General features: G+C 34.2%; 1 protein-coding gene across 3 annotated transcripts in view; it reads left to right on the forward strand.

The window, feature by feature from the left end:
- Positions 1-19,750, forward strand: part of NDST3 (N-deacetylase and N-sulfotransferase 3) — a 229,737-nt gene that overhangs the window by 18,377 nt on the left and 191,610 nt on the right. For all 3 annotated transcript variants that reach the window (XM_024928682.4, XM_057302151.2, XM_024928683.4), the window contains exon 2: positions 1,673-2,808. In XM_024928682.4, coding sequence (XP_024784450.1) covers positions 1,828-2,808 — 981 coding nt within the window. In that variant the 5' untranslated portion in view covers positions 1,673-1,827. The remainder of the gene's footprint in view (positions 1-1,672; positions 2,809-19,750) is intronic.

Here is a 19,750-nt window from a genome sequence, read left to right on the forward strand (position 1 = left end):
TTTATCACAGCACTATTCAAAATAGTAAGATAAACAATCAAACTAGATGCCAATCAAGAGTGAATTGGATAAAGAAAATGTGGTACAAATACACCATGGAATACTATGTGGCCATAAAAAAGAATGAAGTCATGTCTTTTGTAGTAACATGGATGTAACTGGAGGACATAATCCTAAACAAATTAACTCAGGAACAGACAACAAAATGCCACATGTTCTCACTTATAAGTGGGAGCTAAACCCTGAGCACACATGGACATATACACAAGAACAACAGACACTGTGGACTATTAGAGGGAGGAAGAAGGAAGGAGGACATACACGGTGGAAAAACTACCTATTGGGTACTGTGCTTACTGCCTGGGTGACGGGATCCATACCGTAAACGTCAGCATCCCACAGTATCCCCAGGTAGTAAACCTGCATGTGTACCCTCTAAAATAACGGTTGAATTTTTTTAAAAGGAAAAGAATTCCTTAGGTGCCCAGGTAAATCCAAGCATGGCTGTACATTATTTTGGATTTGACTAGCCAGGAAATATGTGTTTGTTTCCCATTAGTTCAACTATCTGAGAAAAAATATTGTTCAGTTGACAGAGATATATACACAGTTTGCTTAACCTTCATGCACTCAAAATACTCTTAACAGTAAATCTGTATCCGTGTGCTGTGATACCAGAGGAAGTGTAATCCTAATAAATGTAGAACACCCAAATAAAAAAAGAAGCACTCATGTTTCTTTCTTATTATTTTTCAAAGTTACTAAATTTTCAAAGGTTACTAAGACTTGAAAGGGATTTCAAATTATTGCACAACAAAGTGTTTCATGAAGTCTCAGTTGTTTTCATTACATTTTTAAAAACATTTTTGGAGTAGTTTTTCACATAATTACTAAACTCCTTCTCAAAAAGCGGAAATAGAATGGTATAGAAAGTGAATCAATAGGTAAATTGGCTCTTCTCCAAGAGTATATGGTTCCCAATGGTCTCACACCAGATTTGCAGAAACCCTGGGAAGTATTTTATTCCTCATATTCATCTTACCACATGACTGTTTTGATTTTTGGAAAATGCAACTATGAAAATATGCAGTTCTAAAATAATTAATTGCATTGTGGGACTATATATGCATTTTGAAAGGGTTATTTTAATGAGAGCAATTATCATAAGGTTGTTTCTCTAATGAATGTAAAATGTGTATACAATGATAAAACTGACTGTGCCATCGACTTTGCAGAAAAGAAAAACATATGTTTTAATTATGGCATAAACATTCAGTACCTGTGATTAAAAACAAACAGCTTGAGTATGTATTACATAATGTATAGCCAGATGGCAAGAAATGGCAGTGTATGACTTAGGTGACCTCTCCGTGGTCTTTGTTGTATAGTATCTACAGAGTTTGATGCAAAGCACAGCGAATATCATGAAATTTTCTGTTAGCCCAAAGTCTTTTTTTTTACTAGGAATAGAGGCCTCAATGGACCCCTTTTCCTCTTTCTATCAGTCCCATGTCCTCACACAGATCTGGGAGAAGAAAAGGGAGGGCTTCGAATTTACTATACACCAGTTCATCTGCCAAATACTCTGCCACTTATGCTAGTCAACAAGATAAAAAACTTGCTTATTTTAATGCTGCAAACTGACTGTTTTATATTCTTTTCTATTTTTCAGACTGTATTTTCTGTGAGTCCTGATCAAGTGATACAAATGAGCTGCAATGGTGACATAAACTCTTGACAGAGATTGGAAAAGTAGCTGGAACACCATCTTTTCTTTTAACTTTTTATGGTGCTTCTGTTGGCATAGTTGGGGAAAGCACCTACAACATGAGTTTTATCATGAAGCTTCACAGACACTTTCAAAGAACAGTCATTCTGCTTGCCACTTTTTGTATGGTGAGCATTATCATTTCTGCTTACTACCTGTACAGTGGCTACAAACAGGAAAATGAACTCTCTGAGACGGCTTCAGAAGTTGACTGTGGCGACCTCCAACACCTACCATATCAACTAATGGAAGTGAAAGCAATGAAGCTTTTTGATGCCTCAAGGACAGACCCCACAGTCCTAGTATTTGTAGAGAGCCAGTACTCATCTCTTGGTCAAGACATCATTATGATTCTAGAATCAAGTAGATTCCAGTATCACATTGAAATTGCCCCTGGAAAGGGAGATCTCCCAGTGCTTATAGACAAAATGAAAGGCAAATACATTCTCATTATTTATGAGAATATTTTAAAGTATATAAATATGGATTCCTGGAATCGAAGCCTTCTAGATAAATACTGTGTAGAATATGGTGTGGGTGTCATTGGATTCCACAAAACTAGTGAGAAGAGTGTACAGAGCTTTCAGTTAAAAGGTTTCCCTTTTTCCATATATGGAAATCTTGCAGTAAAAGATTGTTGTATTAATCCTCATTCTCCATTGCTTCGTGTGACCAAATCTTCCAAGCTTGAAAAAGGTTCTTTACCTGGAACTGACTGGACAGTTTTTCAGATTAATCATTCAGCCTATCAACCAGTAATATTTGCCAAAGTAAAGACCCCAGAAAACCTTTCTCCTTCCATCTCTAAAGGTGCTTTTTATGCCACTATTATACATGACCTGGGGCTTCATGATGGAATTCAAAGGGTTCTTTTTGGCAACAACTTGAACTTTTGGCTGCACAAGCTCATCTTCATAGATGCCATCTCCTTCTTATCAGGGAAGAGGCTGACATTGTCCTTGGACAGGTACATTCTTGTGGATATTGATGATATATTTGTGGGAAAAGAGGGAACAAGAATGAACACCAATGATGTAAAGGTAAGGCTCTATTTTCTCAAGTTTCAAAGTTCAGTTCATCTCCCAGCAGGGATACAACTATCCCAGTTTGTACTACAACTGGGTTACCCAGGACATGGGATTTATTGGGAAAGTCTGGGCAATCTAGGATTATCGCTCACCCTAAATCAACTAAGAAGATTATGTATTTCTATCTGAATCAAGAAAAATAAAGATTTTACTAAAAGATTGAGTGTGGCAGGATCCTGAAATGGTTTTCTACATGTATTTACAACTAGAGTAGAAGTCATTTTGTTTAATTACTTTCCAGAAACTATCTACCTCAAAAAAAAAGCTATTACTAATCTCAGACTTAGCTCATTTAAATATGAAATTAAAGTGAATTTGTCTTAATGATAATAAATATTTCCACAAATTTCAAGAATTACAGATCTCATTGTAGCAAGTTCAGATACTTTTGGAAGTCAAATATGCAGTGCATTTTCTCTTATCATATTTTTCTGAAACTGAAAATCAGTACTACTAAATATGAAGATCAATGACTGTATAAGCATATTTATTCACATTTAAACATGAGGATTTAACTTGATTTCAGTGAACACTTCTGACACATATGTGAAGCCAATCATGCCAAATTTAAATTGTATTACATTTCTTATTGTGTAAAACTGCTGCCCTTAAACAGAAAACAATTATTTGAAATAGTTTGTCATTATTATGAGTTGATTGTGTTACATAAACAGCTGATTGTTTACTATTAAAAAATTTTTAAATTAAAGTTATCTACATTTGTCTTAGTTTCCCATTCGAAATGTCATAGGATTCTATCTCTGTTATACTACGTATTGATTTCTCATAAAAGTGAGACTTTTGATACATAGTTTTTATTCTACAGTTTTGACCTTTTGGTAGAATATCTAGAATCAAATCAGAGAGCAAAAAACACATCTTGAAAACTTTGTTCTTTTCTCTAGTCACTAAGCATCTGGCAAATAATAGTAATGTTCATCACACTAGTTAAGTGGGCTAAGAATACCAGAAGGACCATTAAATGTTACTGTAAGAGAGTGTGAAGACTGAAAAGAAAAAAAACTTCCATATTCTTGGCACTATTTTAGTCTCTTCCTTTTAGCTAAACAGAAATTAATAAAGAAGCTGTATTTAAGTTTCCATTAAGTCTTTGTACTTACTTCTGAAAATATAGCTAAATTAAAACCAAGCTGGTAGTTTAAGCATTTATTAGGTGTTTGAAGATTACAAGCAATATATAATTCTTCCATTTTTTTTTTCCATTTCAAATGACTTTGGTGAGAAATGTTTTCAATATGAATATATTTCTGAAGTGAAATTGTTTGAAACTGTCAAATATATATTTTTATGGAATTTTAAAATATGGTAAATAAATCCCTGAGTTTTGTATGTAGCCCCCTGTTTCCCCTAATATTATACAAAATACAAAATGCCATTTGTGCTCCAGAAGTTAAGCCAGTTTTCAGGGGTATGAAAAATTAGAGGCTTATTGAACACATTAAAGAAAAATTTGGCATGTCTACTTTATGAACTGCTCATATTTAGATAGAAATATATTTTCTAAACTACCTAAATGCTTTTTTTAAAAATGTGTTTTGAATAATCTGGGTTTTTTAATTACTTCTAAATTGCATCTGTGATTGTGTCTCAAAACACTAATTTACTGCAGTCAATTGCCCTGAGAGTATAAACAGTCATTCATGTATTCATTCTGTAACTAGTTATTAAGCGTGTACTACATGTGAAGCACTTTTTGGAACTTACAGATAGAATCTTGAACTGTAGTCCATTCCATAGAAGAGGGGCAGGGGAGAGTAGAGTCATAGGAAAGCACATTGTGCTGAGCATCTATCCGTTCAGTTCTTGATATGGCTATATCCCATTCCAGGCATAGAGGCAGGCTTTAGGGATACAATGATAAAGTGGGGGTGATAAATAGGTAAATAGCTTGCAACATGGTAAGCACAATAGCAAACATATCGACACAGTTTCATATAAATTATGTTGTGGGAAACACTACAGTGTGTGCTGTGTACCTGTAACTTAAGTATGTACTTAAGTATGTACTTAAGCATGTAGGACAGAGTTCAAAGGCAAGACTAGATTGATGTGATGATTTGGAAAGATGTAGCAGTAATTCAGACAAAGACAGCAATTTCTTGAAACCAGGAAATTGGAGTAAGAATGGAGAAGGAAGGACCAAATTAAGATCTATTTAGGAAGTAAAATTGAACAACTTAGTAATTGGCTGAATGGAGATGAAAGAGAATATAATCATGACATTAGAATTCGTCATAAAAGAGAATATAAGGATGACTTTAGGATTTTTGGCATAGGTTGATAATTGTTGATGATGTCAACAACAATAAGTAAGAGGATCATAGTGAAGATCATTAAAGGTCATAATAAAAATTTCAGTTTTATTAAAGTCCATGTGGGATGCAGAGCATTTCACAGGTAGTTGCCTCACAGGAAAAGTCTGGGTAGGAAATACAGATTTCAAATTCATCATCCTATAGGGAATCATTCACCACATGAAAGTGTGTGAGCTCAGCCAGGGAAAAAATTTAGAGTGATAAGAGAAGATGATCAAATGTAGAATATTGAGGAAAATCATCATTTAGAAGACAAGTAGAGGGAAATATCCCTTGAATAAGAGTTTGAAAGAACAGTCAGAGACCAGGAAGCTGAGATGCTATAGCTTCAGAAAAAGTGTGATCAGCAGTATAAAACCCAACAGCAGGGCCCACTGGGCTAAGGACTGGAGAGTCTCCTTTGGGAAAAGACAAAGATCACTGGGGACTCTTGCATAATCTGTGTGAATGGAATGATAGAGACCGAAGCCCATTTGCAGTAAGTTGGAGTCAGGAGTTGACTAAGGGGGTCAAGATGTGAAGAAAGAGAGTGTAGAGCACTCAGTGGAGAAATTTTTGTATGAAGGAAAAAAGAGAAATTATACAGTAGCTAGAGGGTAGACTGGTTCTAGGAAGACCAGCTGTCCTGGTTTGTCCAGGACTGAGAGTATTTGTTACTAAAATGTAGAGTCCAAGAGTTAGATAGGGTGACCTAACTAAATCAGATAAGGAAGAATAATCAAAAATCATGAGGTCTAAAAAAATCATAAATTTTGTGATTAAGAGTATATAATTAGTATAAATGTTTAAATCAATTATTTTATTTAATTATTACCACTTATGAGCAAATATTATATTTTCCCTATTTGGAGTATTGGGAAAATTTAAAAGAATGTGAGAAAATCAAAAGTTACATAAACTGTTATGTACAAAATTGGAAGGAGATTGCAAGACATAAATTTTAACTAGCAAACTAATCACTGCATGGATGTTATTTTTTTTCTTATGTGGAATAGAAAATGTGCTTCCTTATTTAATGGGAAGATTTGAATAGCAATGCAATATCAGCTTTACCCACCTAGATGTTGAATAATATGAGTATATTTTAAAGATCCTCAAAGCCACAGAAGAAACTGTGACATGGCACAAAGTGTTTCATTCTTTGTGCCACAAAAATACAAAAAAAAATACAAAAAACAGACCTAAGTTGAGGTCTTTGTTTGTCTAGGAATATGCAAGCTACAAGCCATAGCCTGTAAAGAACCAAAGAAGAAAATTGTTTAGATAATTCAAATATTCCTTTAAAAAGGCAGGACAAATTTCAGTGAAATTGAAGTCAGGAAAAGGTGTGTGTGTGTGTGTGTGTGTGTGCACGTATGCATGCAAACGTGTTCCATTGGACTATTGGATGAGTTTTAGTGACGTTCAAAATTTCAAGTTCCTTGTGATCTACAACCTACCCTCAAACTTCCCGACTAAAGGTTTTGGGAGAGAGAAAGTGATGTTTCTCCAATTAAAAAAAGCTTCTACCATTAAAGCATTTTAGTTTTACATGAAAGCACTTCATGACCCAGTTACCACTAATAACCCATATGATCTTTTAGGCACATTAACTCACTCTTGTTGTAAGATCCATTATACCTTTAGACCTACCATTTCATATAACATTTATCTCCCAAGACATCTGAGAAGTCAAATGAGAAGATTCTGGAAAAGGTGGTCTTTCAGGGTTTTACTGAACTCCTTGCAGTTGAATACTCTCAATGCATAAAAGAGGTTACATATCACTCCCTCCTGCATCTCTCCCTTCCTCTCTCTCTTCGATTTCTGTAATAGGTACACATTCCTTTCAAACTTTGAGAAAATTCCTAACATTCTTCGGAAAATGAAGAACCCGCCCAGTCACATCTGAGCTTACTGAAGAGATAACTGTGGCTCCTCCTGGAGCACCTTGTACTTCTTTCTGGAGGTACTCAACAGCCACTTTCCTTTTTTAACTACCCCAGACCTTTCTCACTATTTTCTTACATTTCAATATACCATAACTTGTCTATTTGTGGATTAGCCCTTAAAAAATCTACATTTTTAAAGTGGCCCCAGAAGAAAGGGAAGTTCTTAAATTTTTAATACAATGTCATGAGTGGCTATATCATTATTTTCCTCTCTAATGGAAGATCCCAGAGTACCTAGAGGAAAGAAAGTGCTGAAAATAGAAGTGGGAAGCTAGAAAACTGTGAAAAATAAGAGGTATCAAGCTCAGAAGACAAACTCGGCTGACTTTTCAGTCTTGCTTGGGGCTGACTGTGGGAAGCTCTAATTGGAATGTAAAGGTGCGCTCTGTGCTGCTTGACTTCACCACGAATATTCACCAACCCAGCTAAGCGGAAGCCAGAGGCTTCATAAAATCACTAAAAAATAACAACATACCAAATATTGGGAGGAGGAGGAAAACACAACTGCAATCAATTATTCTGTCATAAGTACACATAAAAGGGTAGCAAAAATTTCTCCGGACAGTTCACTATTCATGTGCTCTGTATGAATGTCAAGATCTGTACACTGTACATAGTATTAATGTTTTGTCATTTTTCTCCTAAATTCGTATTTCTTGAGTTCCTTTCCATTATATCTGATGTTTCTTATCTCTTATTTACTGATATTCATTTAATTTTATTATGCTATAGAAGCATGTATCTGCTTGATCCCATTACTTCAAATTTGCTAGATTTACTTTATAACTGGATACAGTATGCCTCATGTACTTGACAGGAACATATATTCTCTAATCAAGGTATACCAACACAACCTTGTTAACTACATTTTTCAAATCTGTCTTCTTACTGTATTCTTTTTTGGGGGGTGAGGGAATGGAATGGTATCCCTGATGCTACCAAAAGAGTTATGTTTAATTTTCCAACTCTGATGGTTGATTGTAAATATTTCCTTGTTCTGAAAATTATTGCCTTCTATATTTTGAAGCTATGTTAAGTGCACATATTTTGAAATCGTATTTTAATATGTTTTTTCATTCTGTTATCTTTTTAACTTTATTAATGTTGTTTTGCCTTTGTTTTGCTTAATGCTAATACAGCTATACCAGCTTTCTTTTGATTACTATTTGAGAAATATATCTTACTCCTTTTTTATATATTTTTGATCTCTCTCCTGTCTTTGCACTGTAAATTAGCTTTGAAAACAGCTCCTAGGTGAACTTTGCTTTTTGTCTACTCTGTCAATATTTGTCTTTTAATTAACAAGATCAATCTACATATAGTTAATTGGATTATCAATGTATATGGATTTATTTCAGCTACTTTATTTTGTGCTTTATATTTTCCCCACTTGTTATATTTCTTCTCTTCTTTCTCTCTCTTCCTTTTTACCTTCATTTGAATTGTCAGTTTCTTTCTTTTTTTTATCCATTCCTGGTTTAAATGAATGTATTTTATCTCTTTTTTTTTAGTAGTTTCTCCAAAAATTTAAACACATGCACTAAACAAGTGCCAATATCTTCATACCTCAGTCAAAATGTACAAAGTTCTTTATCTCCAATAATGCTCTCTCTCCTTTGGCGGTTGGGTTATTCTTGTTCTAGATGTTAATGTTGCTGTTTAACACCGGATATTAGGCACTGTTGTTTTTACTACCATCAAAGTTTTATTAGATTTGCCAGATTTCTACTGTTTCCTTTGCCAACCATTCACCTTTTCTCATCCGATGTGATTCTCAGCTTCTACACCTTACCCCTTTCTGTAAAGAGCAGACAGTCATGCCATTTACACGTAATTTTGATCATGACCCCCCTCTGCTCAAAACCCTCCAGCAACTTCCAGTGTTTTTATCTCTGCTACACGCCCTGCTCCTTTTCCCTCACGCTACTGCAGCCTCTCTAGTATCTTTGCTGTTCCTTGCTCCTGTTTCAGAATTTTGCACTTGCTGTTCTTTCTCCCTAAAGTGTCCTTCCCCCAGATTGGTGCATGGCTCTCTTCTTTGCTTCCTTCAGATCTTTACTCAAATGTTACTTTCTCAGTGAAGTCTTCTCTGACCATTCTCTTTAAAGTTGCAACCTCTAAATCTCCCATCTTTCCCTGAGAGTGTTTTGTTCTGGCACTTATGATCACCAATGATGTGCTGAAACTGGCTCACATTGGCTTACAAGGTCAATTTTGTGCATCTCCTCCTAGCTTTATGGAAGGAGTATTTACACCGTAAAATAGACAAATGCGACAAATCTGGGCTTTTTATTCACACAGACCCAGTTGTTAAAGGCTTCACAGCATGCTACCAGACATACCATGTATTTTACTAATTTATTAGGTTGGTGCAAAAATAATTGTGGTTTTTGCCACTACTTTGTTATTTGGACTATTAAAATGTAAGCTTTATTAGGGCAAGATTTTTTTCATCTATTTTGTTCACTGATGTATCTCCAGCACAGAGAAATGTGCCTGGCTCAGTATATATTTGTTGAATGAATGAATTGCATTCTTTCTGAAGTATATCCTTTAGACATGATAAAAGAAAAACATCAGCTGAATTAAATTTAAAGGAGTTTAATTGAGCAATGAACAATTCATGAATCAGGCAGCCTCCCGAGCCAGAGTAGGTTCAGAGACTCCAGCGCAGCCACATGGTGGAAGAAGATTTATGGACAGAAAAAGGAAAGTGACATACAGAAAACAGAAGTGAGGACAGAAACAGCTGGATTGGTTACAGGTTAGTGTTTGCCTTATTTGAATATAATTTGAACACAACTGACTGGCCAAAACACAGTGATTGGCACAAGTGTAGACTACGGTCTGTTTACACCTCCACTTGTTATAGCTCACAATGTACAGAAAAACCTTTAGGCTGAACTGAAATTATGTAAGGAGGTGGCTTTAGTCCAAACTTTATTTTAAAGACTTCCTTCAATGAGACTCTATTCATGGTAAACCTCAGATTTTATGCATTGTAAATGTCTTTATTTTCCCTCATCCTTAAAAGATAGTTTGGTTGACTTCACAATGCCTAATTAAGTTCCCTCATATATATCCATTGCTGCTCACACTGGGAAGATTGGTCCTCCCTGGAAGTCACCTAAACATTTTTGGTAATAGAATGTCCAGTTCCACTGGTCCCTAATAGTTTTATGATTGTCACAATATTAGGCAATTTGAGACCATTCTTCTCTCCCTCCCTCTCCCTCACTCTCTCTCTTTGTTTGGTGGAATACTTACTTATTTCTACATTTGATATAATGTGATCATATTAAAAATACACAGGAAAATAAATTACTGTCAATATTATTATCACATTCAAATAGCCATAGTGTGCTAGCAACTATACAACTATACAGTTATTTTAAGGAAATAATTTTATAATTTAACATGGGGAAATCATAAAATAGATTAGCAAAGGGAAAAAACATTTCATATTCATATTTACTTTTAATATATTGTATTAAATTTGTTGTTACATTGTGAAATGGAATGTTTCTCTACTATTAAGGAGTGATTTGTTATGCAATGACATTCTAAAAGAATGAGTTATAAATTATTTAAAGAAAGCAAAATGCTGTTACTGAACACATGAATATGTAAACAGGATACTTGGTGACTGATTACATTTTTTAAAGGTCTGATACAGTCTGGGCACAGTGGCTCATGCCTGTAATCCCAGCACTTTGGGAGGCCGAGGTGGTCAGATCACCTGAGGTCAGGAGTTCAAGACCAGCTTGACCAACATGGAGAAACCCCATCTCTACTAAAAATACAAAATTAGCCAGGAGTGGTGGCACACTCCTGTAGTCCCAGCTACTCCGGAGGCTGAGGCAGGAAAATAGCTTGAACCCGGGAGGTGGAGGTTGCAGTGAGCCGAGATCTCACCATTGCACTCCAGCCCCGGCAACAAGAGTGAAACTCCGTTTAAAAAAAAAAAAAAGGTCTGATGCAATGAATCCAACCCACGCATGATACAGGAGGGCTGTCATAAATGGTACCAAAGCTCAACCAGACAATGATGAGTTCTACACACTGTAGTAGCAGAAGAATACAAGAGGCAAATTCAGAACAGAGACTTAGGTTCTAGAGATATTAAGAAAATTATGCACATTTACTCTGTTAAAATAATGTCATAAGATTTCAAAGGATATGCTGATGAATAATGAAACACATTTTTGATAAAGGAAATCAAAAACCTTGGAGAAAATTGTACTATTTGCCAGTTACTGGATTATGTCCTTCTCTTGGTTAAGAGAATTTATTTCTTCTAACATTCCATGTTTCTAGAAAATAAATCAGCATGTAAAAAATCTTTTTTGTATCTCTATGCTGGTGATTTAAACCTGTACAGACTGCAGTAAGTTACTCCCAAAATAGGTAACACTTACTGAGTATGTATGTTGTTTTAAGTGCTTTGCTTCATCATTTAATTATCGTAGAAATCCTATAAAACAAAGATTATAAGCAGCATCATTTTACATAAAGAAACTGAGGCTGATAGATTATGACTAACTTGCCCAAGATCTTACAACTAGTAAGTGGCATTCCTAGAATACAAAATGCAGATCTACCTGGCTCCAAAATCTGAGCTTTTCCACCTCATGTGCTTCACAGTTATGAGCTTAACACAACTGGTGTTAGGTGGTGTCCATAAAAATTTCTTCCTACCAAGCTCCACTTTACGGTAAATTACATCCTATCAGATTCTGTTATAGTTTGATGGGTTGTATCTAAAGCTTTGCCCTAGATTTACCGATAAGTCTGGAACAAAAATTAGTATTAGTCACTTCTTGAAATGTCTTGGGCTGAAATAAATTTTGGATGAATTAGAGTGGCATAGTGACAGCATAGTGACAGGCCCTTCTGGCACTCAATCAATTAAAGAACCAAAATTGCCCATAATTCTGATAATCTCACTTTTTCTATCTGTATGTACTCAGATTTTAAAGTCTGTGTGATGTTGTAAAGTGCTTTATGAAGGCATTCCTAACATTTTTTTAAAGCACACAAACAAAATAGAAAAAGTCAAGGAAATTCTGACATATTGTCACTTAGTCTCTGGGAAACATGAATTAGTAGCTAAAGCACTTTTTTATTCTTAACTTTTATAGGCTTCCATGAATAATGAAACTGGAGACTGAAATACAAAATGAATCTTAAAATCATGATGTTAATATAAAATAAATCATGAGATCTACTTGACATAATTTATAAACTGTTTATAACCAAAGAAATATAGCCAACTTATTAAACTTCTAGATAAACTGAAATTTTTAAAATTAAAATTAAAATTTACCTATAAAATACATATTAGAATTTTACCTTAAAAGATTATATGCTTTCTCATTTTAATATTAATAGTTATAATGATTATACAGGATTATTAATAGTTATTAGTTACACCAATTACTAAAATAGCTATGTATGGTTTTCTATTAATGCCAAAGCAAATTACCACCAACTTAGTGTCTTAAAACAACCCAAATCTGTCATTTTGCATTTCTGAAGGTCAGACATCCAACATGGGTCTTACTGAGCTAAGTTCAAGATGTCCACAGGGCTGTGTTCCTTTCTGGAGGCTCTAGGGGAGAACCCATCACCTTGCTTTTTCCATCTTCTAGATTCTGCACACATTGCTTGGCTCATGTTCCCTTCCTTCATCATTAAAGCCAGAAATACTCTCTGTGCCTTATTTCATGGCCACATCTCTCTCAAACTGGAAAAGGTTCTCTGCTTTTAAGGATCCGTATGGCCCACCTGGATAATCCAGAATAATCTCCCCATATCAAAGTCCTTAACTTAATCACATCTGCAAAATCTCTTTTGCCATGTAATGTTCACATTCACAGGTTCCAGGGATTAGGACATGGATTTCTTGGCGGGGGAGGTAAAGGAGATATTATTCTGTGTACCACAAGCTATGCTCTTCAGGTAATCATGCTACAATTCTTACAACGACTCAACTCCCACAAGAAACTCTGCTACTCTACTACTGTTTTCCTCACTGGGAAATGAAATCTTGATGGCATATACATGCTCAAACAATTACTCTAGATCTCTGAGTCGACAGTAGTTAACTAGGGAAAATTAAATTATTGTGCTGTTAAACGCTTCATATCCCTTACACACAGGAGGTTAAACACGGGGGAGCAAGTAACTCTTCCTTCACTTAGATGTCTTAAGAAATGTACCTCACCAAAGATTGCTTGGTTGGAGCAGATGTGTGACTATCATCAATTCACTACTTTAGGAGTTTCTAATATCATGTTTCTAGAAGTGCATCAATTATGAGACTAGAGACTGTTTTGAAAGCCAGTTGATTAGGACTACCACATAGTCACCTAAGCACAGTTTACCATTTTCATTGTTACCATTTCATTATACTTTTATTTTTCTATTTTGTTCTCTTTGATTTATGTTTCTGCATCCACCTCAGTTTCAGTGCCCTTATTGTATTGGCCTTTCCCCCTTTGGAATTTCTATTCTAACTACCCCAACCTAAAAACAACAATGGTGTTTTATCTGTTCATCCCTTCTGTCTTTATCTCCCCTGCTTTGATATCCTGGTGCCTGGTGCAGTAATGTACCTTTTTTCCCCCTTCATACATAGATCTTTATTTTATGTAACTACTTGTCTCTATTTTCTTCTCTGACTATATAAACTGAGTAGAATCAGATTTCTGGGAAAGAAAAATATTGCATGTAGAAATTAGACCAACTTGTTGAGGCACTGAACAAAGAGCTATCCCCAAAAATAATAATAATAAGTTCTTCACTATTCTTTTGGATTAAAATATATATTTTATATATAACATATTATATATTTTTTATATATATTATATATTATAAATATATTATATATTATATTTATATATAATATTTATATATTATATATAAATATTATATATAATATATTATGTATTTTATATAATATATTTATTATATATATTATATAATATATTTTTATATAATATATTTATTATATATATAATATATAATATATAATATATAATATTTATATATATAATATATAATATATATTTATATATATTATATAATATATTATATATTTTATATTTTATATGTTATATATATTATATATAATATTTTACATATTATATATTATATATATTTTATATATTATATATACATTATATATATTTTATATATTATATATACATTATACATAATATTTTATATATTATATATACATTATACATAATATTTTATATATTATATATACATTATACATAATATTTTATATATTATATATACATTATACATAATATTTTATATATTATATATACATTATACATAATATTTTATATATTTTATATACATTATACATAATATTTTATATATTTTATATACATTATACATAATATTTTATATATTTTATATACATTATATATAATATTTTATATATTTTATATATATATAGTGCTAGAACAACATATAACAGAGCCATTTTTATCTAAGAATCCTAAGAGACAAAGTAGTTGGGTTCACAGAGAAAGACAACTTACTTGATATTCTTGAATAAATGAATTCAAGTGGTTTTGACAATAAAATGAAGATTAGAGTTGCTGCCAATGGGGTAATGAATAGTTATATCCTGCCAAACTCAGATTTCTGATATGCTGAAAAATACTTCTAGGAAAGTTTGTATAACATTTAACAAAAATTATTTGACAATATTTTCAGGAAAAAGACATTATAATGAAAACCCATTTTAACTCTAGTGTGATTGCTTTAAAAAAGTAAGTTAGGTTAATATTCAAAGGATCTCGACATAATTTGCTAATCTGCTCTAGAAATGCAATAAGTATTTAAAGGAAGTAAAGGGAGAAAATACTTTCCCAGTCTATGTCATTTCTTATGTGATACAGGGACACTGTCATTGCTCTAACTGAGGGGCAAATGAAGAATGGAAAACTAAAGACACATTTTTCCTTCTTGCTAGGACTGTCCTGCTAGAAGCATATCTCCAATAGCATTGTCATTTGCACTTTGCAAGAACTAATTAGCACTCAGTCACCATTCTCAAAGAAGACACAGCTGCTCATTGTATTCAAAAAAGTTATGTTTACCTAAGTGGAATCTATCTTTAAGGATGCCAGTGGCAAGAGGCTGTTCATCAAACTTCAGAATAGTTCAGAGCCTCTGAAGAGGCCTAGGAGGGCCTATGTTCACTGCTCCGTACTTAGAAATTGACACAATGTCAGTGTGGAGGGTGGGGGTGATGGGAGGAAGAGCATCAGGACAAATAGCTAATGCATGCTGGGCTTAAAACCTAGGTGACGGATTGATAGGTGCAGCAAACCACCACGGCACATGTATACCTATATAACAAACCTGCACGTTCTACACATGTATCCTGCAACTTAAAATAAGTAAATAAATAAATAAAAATAAAAAAGAAAAAAAGAAAAGAAATTGACACAATTTCAGTGCAACATCCTCAAAAGCAAGGAAAGTCTATGAGAGTAATTAATTATCTTTGTTTTCAAGCCATCAGCAGACTTCAGATTGTTTCTCTATTGTAATTGAATGTCTCTAAGGAGCAAAGTTATTACTTAATTAAAACTAATCCTTCTGGTCACTTACATATGACATAGTCAACAGCTTATACTTGATCTCTTTTTTTTTTTTTTTTTTCTGAGGCAGAGTCTCACCATGTTGCCCAGGCTGAACTTGAACTCCCGGGCTCAAGCTCAGCCTTCCAAGTAGTTAAAACCACAGGCCCATGCCAGCACACCCAAGTATACCTGTACTTTTATTGTTGATGAACCTAAAACACAGATATTACTGGGCACCAGTGATGAATCTACTGTTAACTTGTAAATGAACAGAAAGCAAAGTCCTACTGTATTTTTTTTAAAGAAATGGTCCAAGAATTCGTCACTAGTTTCCTCTTAATCATTCTTTTACTCTGTGATGTTCAGATGCATTTAATCACTTATCAATACAAGACAATTTTCATGAGTTTCCAAACCACGGAAAAGCCAAGAAACATCACTTTAAATGTTTGCTTAAAAATGCAGATTCCCCAATTCCACACTCAAAGATTTTTGTCTTGGTAGATCAGGGGGAAGTGAGGGGCCCAGATCACCTAGATGATTCTAATGCAGGTAGTAGAAATGCACATTTGGGGAAACATAGGTTTAAATAGACTACATTTGATATTATTGTAAAATATGAAGACCTGGGTCCTATTATTTTTTCCTGTAGAAAGTATCTTAAAATCATGTTGTATAAAAATATTTAATTTTACATATATAAGCAAATATATAATGGAAAGAGGTTACAATAGAATTAATAGTTTTGTGACTGAGTTTAATCTGATGCTGGAAGAGTTCTTACATTTAGTTATTTTTAACCATGTACCAAGACACTGTGATAATATTTTGGCAAATATGTGTACATGTGAAACTGCCTATGGAGATCAATAGAGTGGATTTTACATGAAGGGACAGAAACAGAAGATTGAAGAAAGTAATTCCAATAAGTGGATGACTTGTTAGTATTGCCTAGTAAGAGGACACTGGATAATTTTGACAAAGTAATGAAAGGTACATTGCTTCTGTGATCTTTCAGGAACCTGTGCATCAGATCATTCAGAAGAAAGATTCCAGCAGAGAAGGTTATGATCAGGAGGTGTAAGAGTTAGGATAGAGAAATGGGAATTGTTTTCCTAAAGGGGAAGGAACGGAGAGAGAGAGAGGTTAATTATACTTCAGGTTTAATTGAATGTGCTTCTAATGAAATAGCAAATAAATTACAAAAGAGATCTGAGGTTGAATTATACAGGTGGGATAGAGTACCCCATTAGGTGATTTTTTTTAAATGTTAGCAAGAGAAGTAATTTTGAATGAAGAAATTTTACCTTGGGAAGCTTTAAGCATTCGCCTTTGAGAAACTACAATTAGAGTGAGCCCTGTTTGGGGTTTTTTGTCTAAATGTCCAAAATGAAAATAAATTTTTATTATTTTAAATATATAAACAATCCACACACTTTGTAATGAAAATAATTAATATAGAAAACTACAAAGAAGAAAGCAAAAAGCAATTCTCTCCTCAGTCTCTCTACACGCTGGATTTAGTCAATCTTTAATGTTTCCAAATCTCATAGGTAAAATTTTTTATTTCATTCATTTTTTAATTCTTATTTGTATTTGTAAGAAAGAGTTAATATGGTCACTTATGTTTATTGTCCATTTGTATTTCCCTTTTGAGAATTGTTTCTTGTCAATCGTTTTCCATTGGAGTGTTTGTTTTTGACCAATCAGTTATTATTTTTCCTCTTATTTCACACTCCATAAATGGAACAGCATGTTCCTTTGTTGTTATTTAACTTTTATGTATTTATATTCCCAGGAAGTTTTAATTATTACAAATTAAGTTTAAAAGGTTTTATTAATATCATAGAGGGGGAAGGCTGATACAACCTCTTTCAAAAGATACCAGGTTGTAGCACCTGGTACAGTGTTCCTGCAGTGAGCAACTTACTGAAATGTGTACTCTCAGAGCTCATTTCTCCCCTGCAAAGATGGCAATGAAATAAGAATGCAGCAAACCTATGAGTGTGAAAGCACTTTACAAATCATAAATCTTTATCTCTGGGTTTGTTTCTTTTCCTGGGATTAGACAATTAGATTTAATCATTGCTAAGGTCTCGACCAGTTCTAACTCTGTGAAATTCTTTAAAACATTACTAAGGAAAGCCCAGCACCAATTGACTTGAGCAGAGTAATTATATGGTGAAATAGGGTGAACAGAACACTGCTTCTGAGAATTAGGATTCCCATCCTTCCTCCACATGGTATGCTTTACATAACAGCCCCAGTGAATGCATGTGTGAGAAGGCTGGTTGGCCTCCCTGACTTCTGGTGAGGCAGAGAATTCCAAGACTCTCTGGTTTCCCTGAATAACATTATCTATCTGTTATATAACTTGTTTAAAATATTCTGTAGGTATTCATATGATTACTCCCTACAGTCTATTATTTTGATACAGTCCATAAGCTTACTTTTAATTTGAAACAAATTTCCCAGCCTGTGGTTCTTATCAAATCCATCATCTATGTGTTCAACCCTCAATTCTGTAGACCTCAACCATTCTTTTTTTTTTTTTTTTGGTACACTTTAAGTTCTAGGGTACATGTGCACAATGTGCAGGTTTGTTACACATGTATACATGTGCCATGATGCTGTGCTGCACCCATTAACTTGTTATTTACATTAGGTATATCTCCTAATGCTATCCCTCCCCACTCCCCCCACCTCATGACAGGCCCCAGTGTGTGATGTTCCCCTTCCTGTGTCCAAGTGTTCTCATTGTTCAATTCCCACCTATGACTGAGAACATAAGGTGTTTGGTTTTTTGTCCTTGCGATAGCTTGCTGAGAATGATGGTTTCCAGCTTCATCCATGTCCCTACAAAGGACATGAACTTGTTTTTTGTCCTTGCGATAGTTTGCTGAGAATGATGGTTTCCAGCTTCATCCGTGTCCCTACAAAGGACATGAACTTATCCTTTTTTATGGCTGCATAGTATTCCATGGTGTATATGTGCCACATTTTCTTAATCCAGTCTATCATTGATGGACATTTGGGTTGGTTCCAAGTCTTTCTATTGTGAATATTGCCACAATAAACATACGTGTGCATGTGTCTTTATAGCAGCATGATTTATAATTGTTGACCTCAACCATTCTTATCTTGACTTTCATATTTTCTTATAACTTTTATTTCAGCTTCAAGGGTACATGTGCAAGTTTGTTATATGGTATAGTGCATGTCACAGGGGTTTGGTGTACAGATTATTTCACCACTCAGGAAATAAGCATAATACCCAATAGTTAGTTTTTTGATCCTCACCCTCCTCCTACCCTCCACCCTCAAGTAGGTGCTGTTGTCTATTGCCTTCTTCTTTGCTTTCATATGTACTCATTGTTTAGCTCCCATTAATAAGTGAGAACATGCAGTATTTGGCTTTCTCTTCCTGCATTAGTTTGCCTAGGATAATGGCCTCCAGCTCCATCCATTGGGGTGTTCTACAAAGGACATGGCCTAGTTCTTTTTCATGGCTGCATGATATTCCATGGCATATATTTACATTTTCTTCATCCAGTCTACTACTTATGGGAATCTAGGTTGATTCCATGTCTTTACTATTGTGAATAGTGCTGCCATGAACATGCACATGCATGTGTCTTTAAGGTAGAACAATTTATATTCCTTTGAGTATATATCCAATAATACGGTTGCAATGGTAGTTCTATTTTAAGTTATTTGAGAAATTGCCAAACTGCTTTCCACAGTGGCTGAACTAATTCACATTCCCACTAGCACTGTATGTCATCTTTTCAACCTCACCAGCATCTTTTATTTGTTGACTTTTTAAGAATAGCCATTCTGACTGGTGTAAGACGGTATCGCATTGTGGTTTTTATTTGCATTTCTCTAATGATTAGGGATGTTGAACATTTTTTATATGAAGATCAGATGGTTGTGTGTGAGGCTTTATTTCTGGGTGCTCTAACCTGTTCCATTGGTTTATATGTCTGTTTTAGTACCAATACCATGCTGTTTGGGT

This window comes from Pan paniscus, chromosome 3 (genome assembly GCF_029289425.2).
Source record: "Pan paniscus chromosome 3, NHGRI_mPanPan1-v2.0_pri, whole genome shotgun sequence".
Taxonomy (NCBI): Eukaryota; Metazoa; Chordata; class Mammalia; order Primates; family Hominidae; genus Pan; species Pan paniscus.